At 41.2% G+C, this 11,584-nt stretch overlaps 1 protein-coding gene and 1 long non-coding RNA gene across 2 annotated transcripts; both read right to left on the reverse strand.

The window, feature by feature from the left end:
• Positions 1-1,218: 1,218 nt before the first annotated feature.
• On the reverse strand, positions 1,219-1,966 carry LOC109197533 (uncharacterized). Its single transcript, XR_002058589.2, has 3 exons — positions 1,890-1,966; positions 1,585-1,803; positions 1,219-1,466 (listed from the first exon to the last, which is right to left on the reverse strand). It is a non-coding gene; the product is annotated as an uncharacterized LOC109197533 (long non-coding RNA).
• Positions 1,967-4,307: 2,341 nt separating this feature from the next.
• Positions 4,308-11,285, reverse strand: LOC109197389 (uncharacterized). The gene is made up of 2 exons (XM_019352375.1): positions 10,538-11,285; positions 4,308-4,329 (listed from the first exon to the last, which is right to left on the reverse strand). The coding sequence occupies exons 1-2, from the start codon at positions 11,271-11,273 to the stop codon at positions 4,319-4,321; spliced, it is 747 nt and encodes a 248-aa protein (XP_019207920.1). The 5' UTR covers positions 11,274-11,285; the 3' UTR covers positions 4,308-4,318.
• Positions 11,286-11,584: the final 299 nt, after the last annotated feature.

Raw genomic sequence — 11,584 nt, forward strand, 5'->3', positions numbered from 1 at the left:
GACTTCTTTGAGTTGCTTGAAGACGTTTCACCTCTCATCCGAGAAGCTTCTTCTTCTAAGGGTCAGTGGTGGAGAGTCCCAGATTTAAACCCAGTGGGAGTTTCCCCCCAAAGAGGGACAAAGGACCCCCTGATGATCCTCTACCTAATCACATGAGCCAAGGTGTGAAAGTGGGTGTGGGTCCCAACCAGGCAGGGTTTCGGGTGAGCTTATTGTGAAACCTGGCCCCACCCTATCATGTGATTTCCCTTAGGTCAGATGGCCCAGGATGTGAGTGGGCATTAAGGTGTCTGGGAAGGGATCTCAAAACTGGATTATAGATGGCAGACAGTTGGTGTCATAAACCACCGCCTCTGTTCAAAGATGGTCGCTCACAGTGGACGTAAATGTCTTCTTTCACTCCTCTTTCAAACCATCTGTCCTCTCTGTCCAAAATGTGAACATTGGCATCCTCGAAAGACTGACCTTTGTCCTTTAGATGCAGATGAACTGCTGAGTCTTGTCCCGTGGAGGTGGCTCTTCTATGTTGTGCCGTGCGCTTGTGAAGTGGCTGTTTGGTCTCTCCGATGTAGAGGTCTGGGCATTCCTCGCTGCACTGTACAGCGTACACCACATTGTTAAGTTTGTGTTTAGGAGTTTTGTCTTTCGGGTGAACCAGTTTCTGTCTGAGTGTGTTGCTGGGTCTGAAGTACACTGGGATGTCGTGCTTGGAGAAAACTCTCCTGAGTTTCTCTGATACACCGGCTACATAGGGGATAACAATGTTGTTGCATCTCTCTTTCTTATCCTCCCTCGCTGGTGTCTGATGTTCTTTTCTGTGCATATTTGCTGACTTTATAAACGCCCAATAAGGATAGCCACATGTTTTAAGTGCTTCCTTTACATGTGTGTGTTCCTTCTTTTTCCCTTCAGGCTTAAAGGGAACATGCTCTGCCCGGGGGTCCTGATTACTCCAAGTTTGTGATCCAGAGGGTGATGGGAGTCAAAGAGGAGGTACTGGTCCGTGTGTGTGCGCTTCCGATAAACTTCAATGTTGAGGTTGCCATTCTCTTCCATGTGCACAGCGCAGTCCAGGAAAGGCAAACAGTCGTCCTTTGTGTCTTCCCTGGTGAACTTGATGTTTTTATCCACGGCGTTAATGTGCGCAGTGAAGGATTCCACTTCTTGTGTTTTGATTTTGACCCAGGTGTCGTCTACATATCTGTACCAGTGGCTGGGTACTCTCCCTTTAAAAGAGCCAAGAGCCTTCATTTCCACTTCCTCCATGCAAAGGTTGGCTACAATAGGTGACACGGGGGAGCCCATGGCGCAGCAATGTTTTTGTCTGTAGAAACCCTCGTTGTATTTCAAATATGTAGTGGTAAGGCAGAGGTCTAACAGTGTGCAAATCTGATCGGGTGTGAAGTTGGTCCTGTCTTCCAAGGAGCTGTCTTCTTGTAGTCGTTTTCTGACAGTCTCCACTGCCTCTGTAGTGGGTATGCAAGTGAAGAGAGAGACTACATCAAAGGACACCATGAGAACCTTCACAGACATAACACAAGGGAAGACTTTTGATTTAATAACTAAGCTTAAAACAAGTGTTACCTTTTAATATTTGTGGGAAAAATCTGATGCTACCCCAAGAATAGCCACACAGGAAATGATGACAGGCTTGCAGCCCTCTGTCTTCCTGGAGTGAGGTGCCTGATCAGTAGAAGTGAGTTGACAGAAGTCGGTGTCTGTAAGAGTGGTCAAACACTTATACTCTGTCCACTTGCGTAGAGTATAAGAAGCTGGAATGCAGGCACACTGGACGAGCTTGTTCTAAAAAATACAGAAAAAGGAACATTTCATTTGTGTTAAGGCCTAAAAACTACAAATGAGTTATACAATGAACAATATTGAAATACCTTATAGGTGCTGCAAGACACATAACCAGAATCCAGAGCAATCTCACACTCACATGATGGTGAGGAAAGACATGAGCTCTGCAATGAGGTTTGAATGTCTCAGTTGGGACACTGAAGAACTCAGAAGACAGCAGTACCTGCACAGAGAGACAGAGTAGAAAAAGCATAGATTTGTAATCCATAATGTGAATTAAAACTCAAAAAGTGTCAACAAGTATAATCATTTGAGTGTGGAATTATTTATGCAATAAACAGGATTTAAATTAATTAAATGAATTAAAAGCACTGACATTTTTTATCAAAGATAAAGAATCATACCTCTCTCTGCTCTGAGGATCACTGAGCATCTCTGACAGGAAATACAGTATCAGTCATAATTGATGGTCTCAGAGGTGTGTAGTGTGGCAGCATGATGATGGTCTCCAGATCAGGCAGGAGGTCAGGTGATGGGTGTGTCATCTTCTCCATTGAAGACACACTGGTATGGCAGTTCATAACACAGCAGTCTCTTTGTGGCATGTAGTTATCTGTGCAGTCCAGCACTGATGGATCAGGTTTGGCTCAGCAGTTTATGAAGATGGGGTTAAGATGTTGTTGTTTCAGCTGAGGATGGTGAAGTTGAAGGTTTTGCCACAAAGGAGACTGTGCCCTGTCTGAAAAAATACATCTAACAAAACAAGTGCTTATAACACCACCCACCCAGCTCAGCCCCCAAGTGTCTATGTGATGCTGGTATGGGGTGTCGGTTACTAAGTCTAATTAGTGCATCAGAAAGCGTGGGCTACACCTAAAGCCCACACTTTCTGATGTCTTTGTTTATTAGCAGCTTTTTCCAGCTGCTCAGAGAATTCTGACTTGGCCTTTATCCACCCAAACCCAAACCCACCCGGATAAAGGCCAAGTCAAACTCACACACCATACAAGCATTACATAGACACTTGGGGGCTCAGCTGGGTGGGTGGTGTTAAACTGTAGTCGGGAACTTTCAGAAAACTATCCATTTACTTCTAAATCAGTTTTTATACATATTCTGTAAGCTGTACTAATGTTTTTCTCTACATAATGTATCATTATAGACATCTCTGGTAGCCTAAAGATAGTTTAAAACTTTTGACATTTTTTACCTGTAAAACATGATCAGCAAAAACTCATTCATCACAAAAACTTTTGATTCTACAAAATCTACTATAATCAAGAAAATATAATTGTCTGTATTTATTCATGTGACCCATAATAAATACCTGCATTTATCTGGGATTTATTTACTATTTCATATTTTAAAGCTCTTGGAGGGGAAGATCTCGTTTGTTGAGCTACATACGTCACAGTAAAAAGATTTAGTCATTTAAAACATGAGAATAAAAAAAATGATGTTGGTTTATCAAATGTTGCAGCACATTTCAGATCAGAGGTGCATGATAGCAGAAAGCAGATCTCCCTGCTCTGGATGAAGTTCAGCACTGATTTGGTGAAATGATTAATAACATTGCAATAAGAAAGGGTCTTCTGACAGACAGAGTAGGGAAGACCCTTTTTTCAATGAAAAATCTTTTTCATGCTCTACAATCAGTAAACTCTGTAACAAACATGATCTGTAATTGTTTCAAAACTCACCAGACGACTTCATGATTGGCTCAAGGACAGGACACAAAACACAGGGTTGTGGTAACTGTAATATGTTCTCAGGACACCTGAATGAAGACTTTGCTGTGGCTGAGAAATAAAAATGAGGTCAAGCAGGGTGTTCTTGTCTGTAGTGGCAGAAGTGATCAGCTGTGAATACCCTCTCGACTGAAACTGCTCCAGAATCTGTTTTCTTCCACTCTGTAACTGGTTCTCATTAAAATCTCCACACACAATTATTGGGTGACAGTCCATTATTTCAAGTGAATCTAAAAGACTTACCAGGTTTTGCATGAATGGTGTCAAACTGTAATACAGTGTGCAAATCTGGGGGTCTGTACACAACAGCAATGAGCGCAGGGAATGGAGCCTGAACCTTCAACACTAAAAACTCAAGATCAGTGACATTATGCATATACTGTTTTACCTGAACCTGAAAATGATTCCTCAAATACACAACAACTCCCCCACCACTTCTGCTGGCCATGTGAGGAAAGTTTGTGTAGGACACATGTCTGTTGCGTTTGAACATTGTGTAGCCGTCCAAATGAAGACTGTCTGCAACAAAGGAGCCTTGGAGGTGAGACTCAGTAAGACACAAAACATCTGCTAAACACATTTCATGATGACTCTTGATGTCACTGATGTGAGATGGCAAACCTTCTGTATTGTGATGGATCAGTGTAAAAGTGTCAGGTCTGCTGGCTGTTTCTCTGACCTGAAGAAGAGGCATCATTTCCTCAACACTGGCTTGTCTCATGGTTTGGAGCGCTGCAGTTACCTCGGGATTGGCATAAATCTTTTTCTCATCCAAGTCCTGCAAATAGAGTCCACTGAGAGACGTCACCCTGCTGAGAGCAACATAAGCCATACCTGGTTCAAAAATGTTCTTCATTGAAACTACAGCTGTCTGTGTTGTAAGACCCTGGGTTTTGTGAATTGTGCAGGCGAATGCTAGCTTTACAGGAAACTGTCTGCGTACTGCTCCTTTAAACTTCAGACTCTCCTCTGCTCTCTCAATGTAAACCAGATCATCAGATGCTGCATTAGCATTGCGGTTGTGTCTCATAGGCTGCCTGTTGTCAATTCTGAGCCCCAGTTTAATTATTTGTCCATCATTTTCAGATCTCACCACCTTTACCAGTATACCAAAAGCACCATTGACTAAACCGTTTAGTGTGTCCAAGTTTCTGGTAAGCATGACTCGAGCTCCTTCTGCAACGTTCAGAGTGTCGGGTAAATCATTTCGCCCACCTGTAAATGGTTTGTCTCTTCGTGCCATTCTGCCTGTACATTTATCCTTCTGGAAATCGTCTGCATTGATGATTATAATGTTTGAATGAAGCTTCTTCAGGGTATCTGTGTTGTGGGATTCCACATTCTTGTTGGTGGCATAAATGTGTAAGACCTCGATTGGACATTCTTCTGGTGCAGTCACGGCCTGTGACAACAAATCTCTGTCGCACTGAGAAAGCTCATCTGTCTTTTCTTTGACTCTAATCCTGTTCAGCATCTCTGCAAAGGCCACATCATCTTTCTGACGCATGATCTCGGTTAGAGTGATCATCTGAAAATGTTCCTGCCATAGGTCAATCTGTTCTGGATCGTAAACACAGAGAGGTTTAGACTGTCGCACTGGTGGCAGCTGGTAAAAATCTCCAACAGCTAAAACTGACATTCCACCAAAAGGTCTCTGAGTGCCTTTGATTTGTTTCAGTCTTGCATCCACATAGGCAAAAAGGGGTTTTGAAACCATTGAAATCTCATCAATAACAATAATTTCAGCATTTATAAGCTCAGATCTGACTTCATCCAGTTGATTACCAAGTCCTTGAATGGGTGGTTTCAGACTCCTGGGTAGTTTCAGTAGGGAATGTAATGTAGAGCCACTGATAGAAAAAGCTGCTGTACCGGTAAATGAAGTCAGTAAAACAGTTGGATTTGATATGTCAGCTTCTTCTGCATTAGCAGGCAGTCTGCTCAGGATCTTTGATGCTTCAGAGTGAATACACTTAATCAGATGTGACTTACCAGTTCCTGCACCACCGTTGATATAGAAGAGAAATGGATCTGGGTTCAAACCACAAACGCGCTGAATACACCAGTCTCTAATGGCATAGAACACGCAGGCCTGCTTCTGGTTCAGATTCTGATACATTACACTTACCACGGCTGGATCTACTGCAGGTTGTTCTCTGATGGCTCTGATCTCTGTTACAGCATCAGACTGACGACTGTAGTCGGGAACATTCTCCTGTTCGTTCTCATCATCAGAATGTCTCTCAGGAAGATTCTCATCACATTGTAGCCTCACAACTTCAGATTCAGGAGCAAGATTACACCATTCATCAATCACAACATCCCTATTTTGTTCAAATTCTTCCAGTGCACTCTCAATATCCTCAGAGTTCTTCTCATACTTGTCTTTATTTCTTTTCACAATCCTTTTCACAGACTCACTGTGGTCTGAACATGGAAGTTGCACAAAACCTGAGTTGTAGAAGGACTGATAGGTTTGAAACCCTTGTGGTTTCAGTTCCTGCTCTGATCTGTGTGGAAGGTAAAGTCTCAACAGTCGACCATAATATTGCTCAGGATCTTTTTCTTGTGAGCTGTGGTAATACCTGATTATAGCTGGTTTATCATTCTTTCGCCTTTGTACAAATCCAAGCTGGTTTAGAAGAGGAAGCACATCTTTTCCTTCATTTGGACCACTCACCAACCGGCACAAGGCAGCAAAATCAGCCAGGACATTTCCTCATATTCTGGTGTCTCAGGTCTGCATTTGTATTTATCACTCAAACTTGTCATCCAAATATTACAGCTGTCGTGTGTTGTGCTTTCCAGGTAGCTCATCGGGCGACTCATTTTTACTGGGTTATCATCTGTTGGTACAAATACAACACTGCGGGAACACTTTTTCATTTTTAGGCCACAGACTCGAGTCACACACTCCTGTGCACTGATTTCTCTCTTTTTTGAGTAAGCCTGCATCACAGCTCTCATTTCATCACATTCATTGACGGTGTTCTTATCAGAGTTATCAATAACTGTCTTCAGGTATTCAGAGAGGCCAGATTCTTTCTTCGTTATATATTTACAGAGGTATTCTATACATGAATAGGCATTCAAAATTAATGAGACATCTAAATTAGAGTTCCAGGCTTCAAGCAGGTCTGGGTTGTAATTGTTGATCCAACACTCATTTGGGTCACGTTTCAGAATCAGAGCTGTTTTCTTGTTTATGTCTTGGAGGCATTGTTCATACTCATTCATTGTCAAGTTGCATCGTGACAGAATCTGCTCTATGGTGAGGGAAGCAGCTTCAGGTTCTTTCAGCAGGTTCAACAAAGGTCTGAGTTTGGCTTTTGCAGCTTCAGTGTCTGAATCCTCATCCTGTCTCACAATCATTGTTCTTATGGCTGGTGGTTTTGGAAACCCAAATCTACAACCAGAGTTCACACTCTTAAACATGTTTTGTGTGGTTTTTGCTGTGCTTTTGTAGTTCAGTGACTTTTTTGTGCAGTTCAGGTTGTTTTTCTGGATCAGGGAGCTGAGCTGAGATGTATCTGTCCACAAAATCACAGACAGTTTGGTCGTCATCCACATCTACTTCTACCTTTTCTCGAATCCACAGCAACATGTGTATATGCGGACTACCTCTGTGCTGGAACTCAACTCTGTAAAAGTAATCAATGATTTCACCAAGGGGCTGTGCAGGAGAAAAAAGCAAATCTCTGAACAAAGCCTCAACACGTTTATCAAACATTCGCATGGTGGTTACTGGATTTGATCTTAGAATTTCACACTTTTCTGACCAGTCCAGGGCTTCAAAATCAACCTCTTCACCTTGCTGTCTCTTTATTGCTTGAATCACTTCAGGCCATCTCATCTCAGCAGCAGAGAAAGTGACAAAGAACTGAGGTGTTCCTATTTGGCGGACCATACTGAATAAATCTCTGGTAGTTTTCTGCCAGTAAGCTGGAGTTCCTCTGAGTGGCTGCATAAATCTGATTGCATCTTTATTTCTTACCAGCTTTTCTACTTCTGTCTTACTTTGTAACATTCCTGATGTGATTTTGCGTCCATCTTTGGTCATAGTTTTACCTTTCCTTAACTGTATTGTCATGCTGGAATTAGCCAAGTGTATTTCAGTGACAAACTGTGAGAAAAACAGGTAATTTGTATCTTTAGCAAATCTTGCATCAATGTTGAAAAGCCTTGACTTGAAGTAAGCACTCGGTGTGAGCTTGAGACGTCTCTTTTCATCCAGTGTATTCTGACCAGTAGGAAACTGCACAGGAAATGCCATGGCTTCCAAATGAGGAGTTCTGAAGAAGCTAACAGGATTGTTTCTTTCTGCAGGAGCCACACAATATGTGTTATCAGTGAAACAGAGAATCTCTTCTGAAATGTCTACAGGCTGCAGACAACTTTCTAGAGCAAAACCTCCATTGTTCAAATCACTTTCTGGTTCCTCTGGATTTTGTTCCTCTGGTTGTTCATCACAGGATTGCATATTAATAGCTTGTTCACTTTCAGACTCACTTTCGCACAAAAGGGCATCTTTTTCATAGTTGTCAATTTCCATTAAATCTGCTTCATCATAATCATCACTTCCCATGCTGGCTTCATCACTGCTGTCATCATCAGGCAACGTAGGATCACAAAGCAATGCATCATCTCTGATAACAATATCTGTGTACTGTGGATGAATCTGTTTGAGTTTACGCAGGGCTTGGATCAGTTTAGACCAGGTGACAGTCTGGAACAGCTGATGGCCTTTGTAGCACAGTCGTCTTTTTAGCTTGATCCTCATTATCTGTGATGGTTTCTGAGCCGAGGTAAAGAATCAACTGTTTGTTGGACCTCAGATGGTACACACACCACATTACCACGTATGAGTCTTTGTCTGCCCTTTGGAAGAGGAATAATCTTAGCAAATGGTATGCATTTGCAATCAGATGTCTCTCCAGAATGTTGAGATCACACAGTTCAGCTGGAATATCCTGCAGTTCTAAACCATTGACAGCAGCAAGCCTTGGCATGCGTCCACTTTTGAGGGAACTGTGACACGTGTGACAGATATACTCCTTTTTTCTCTCAACGGGAAAGCTGCAGTGATCATTACATGCTTCATCACACATATGAACAAATTTACCAGTTAGACACTGCTGAGCTACAGTTTGGTGTTTTGAGTAATTGTTTCTTTTGCAGATTTTCACCTGATTAGGAAAAGAAGCTTTTAGACAAACAGTACAAACATAAGACGGTGCTGATTTAATGTTTGATCTGAAACAAGATATGGCCTCATTCATTAAAGTGTTATCTGACTGACACTGTAAACTTTCAACTGGTCGATGCATCTGGCGATATTTTCTTTTTATTTTCATTGCACATCTGAAATTATGCATCTGTCTAAAAGAAAAACCGTTCCAATATTTTACTCTCATTCGTTCTCTCATATTGTCCTTGTGTTGCTGCTGAAATTGTGTCTCTTCTCCATAACGTTTAGTGATGTAAGATCGTTTTTTCTGTTTAAATTCTTCACTTTCTTTATATAGGTTAGAAACATATGACCTCATGTAAGCTTTATGTTTCTCTCTGAACTCAGCACAAGTTCTGTATGTTCTTCTAATACGTTCCTTCTGCTTTTCTCGGAACATGGGAGATTCTCTGTATGTTCTTCTTATTCGTTCCTTCTGCTTTTCTTTGAATATAGGACATTGTCTATAAGATTCTTTATATGTTTTTCTCATACGTTCCTTCTGCTTTTCTCGGAAAATGGGAGATTCTCTATATGTTCTTGTTATACGTTCCTTCTGCTTTTCTCGGAAAATGGGAGATTCTCTATATGTTCTTGTTATACGTTCCTTCTGCTTTTCTTGGAAAATGGGAGATTCTCTGTATGTTCTTGTTATTCGTTCCTTCTGCTTTTCTTTGAATATAGGACATTGTCTATAAGATTCTTTATATGTTTTTCTCATACGTTCCTTCTGCTTTTCTCGGAAAATAGGAGATTCTCTATATGTTCTTGTTATACGTTCTTCTGCTTTTCTTTTTTATTTTTGTTATACGTTCCTTCTGCTTTTCTCGGAAAATGGTAGATTCTCTATATGTTCTTGTTATACGTTCCTTCTGCTTTTCTCGGAATAAAGAATCTTCTTTATACATCCTTATGACACGTTCTCTTTTTCTCTCTCTAATTTTAGCACTATCTCTATAGATTTTTCTCAAATATTCTCTCTGTTTCTCTCTATATGTAGCATTGAGTTTATACAGATTATTTTTGTACACACTCTTTTTCTTACTGTGATCAGAATCATGAGACTTTCTACTAGAATCTTTTTTCTTTGCCTTAAAGCTTTCATCAAAAGTGTACGTCTGTCTTTCTTTCTTTTTCTCATTTTCCTTTCTCTGTGGTAGTTTTTCTTGGACCAATAATCGTCTCCTAATCTTTCTCCTTTGCTGTTTATTACGCTTCAACAGTTTATGTGAGAGTTCCTCTGTTGTCTTAGTTAAACAGGAGGCAGTGTTTAAATCATTCTGAGGAACAGATTCTTTTGTTACCTGAGTGTCTCTTACAGAAGATGCAGAGGTTTCTATTTCTAAATAATCAGAAGGACAATTGTTCAGCTCAGCGGCTGGCTCATTTGAATAATCCACTCTGGATGACATCACTTCAGTGGCTAAAGTGTGGGTCACAGTTTTCTGTGTTTGCTCAGTGGATTTTGGGGTTTCAAATTCAGGTTCATTTAAAGCTGGTGCTGGAACAGTTGTAGCTGTTTGTCTGTTTTCATCAGCATCTGTTTGGTCAGCTGCGTTTTCACTGTGAAACTCGACAGGCTGTAGCTCATAAGTGCAGGTTGGTGCGATGCTAAACATTCGGTACAAGCGTTTGATCCTGTCAATCATGTCGTTAAGACGTGTGAATTTTAACATAACTGCAGTTCCACCACTTACAGCTAGCGACAATGGCATTCCTGTAGACTTACGTGGGTGAGGGTCAAAGTATGCATATTCACCTGAAGTCAGCCTGCAAACTGCGATGACTGTTCCTCCCATGACTAGCAAAGCATAGCAAACCGCTGAAGCCAAACACTGTAGTCCCTGTTCAAGGCTCGGAAGGTGAGCTGTACCATCAAATGTGCCGTAATGAGCAAACTGAGACATATCCACTTGATACTGGTGTCTGCGGCTGGTGACCACTGTGGGAAGCTCATCACAGGCGAGGAACACGCTGTTCACAAACCTCTTTCTGGCATCTGAATACACAGCATGGCCTTTATCCAACACACGGTTTAGATCTGCTCTGGTAATGAATTCATCCTCGTGTAAGAATGACAGGAAAACCAAACTGTTCGCCATGCATTGCTGATTCCTGTACTTTCCATACTTAGCAGAGGCCTGGCTTCGGGATGCACAGATGCTACTCACTCGTGGATGACTTTCACTGTTTGTAACCTGTACATGAGATGGTCCTGGAGCTTCTCCATCATGCTGCATTTGCAGAGTTACCTGGGGTTCAGTCTGGATTACCTGCTGTACTTTAGCATCTGACACACATGCTGAGCGAACACCTCTCTTTACCACATCTGCATAGGACACTGCAGCTGTCTGAGCACTGTTCTGCACTTCTGGACTGGGAATAGTTGTAACAGACACCTTTACCTGCTCACTGCTCTGAGAAACATTTACCTGTTCTTTCTGCTTTTGCCATCTAAGCTTCTGGGACTGCGACCTTTGACCTTTTCTTGGCATTTTGAAGTACAAACTGGACCTTATATGTATTTATACACAAATGTAAACAAAAGTCAACCTGTAAACACTGAAAAACTAATGACTTTAATAACTATTAAATCAGAGATTTATCAGAATTGATGTAAAAGGCTGACTTAAATACAAACTAAATATAAAAGTTATTTAAAGTTCTTTGAAAACACTTTGGTCTGTTTTATTGTAACTTTTTCAAAAACTGTATATTATTACTTCTTATATTTTTTTTTAACCAGACTGGATAACAAATAGGTCTATACTTCTGTAAAGTAATATGCAGAATAAATCTCAACAAT

This window comes from Oreochromis niloticus, linkage group LG9, assembly GCF_001858045.2.
Source record: "Oreochromis niloticus isolate F11D_XX linkage group LG9, O_niloticus_UMD_NMBU, whole genome shotgun sequence".
Classification (NCBI taxonomy): domain Eukaryota; kingdom Metazoa; phylum Chordata; class Actinopteri; order Cichliformes; family Cichlidae; genus Oreochromis; species Oreochromis niloticus.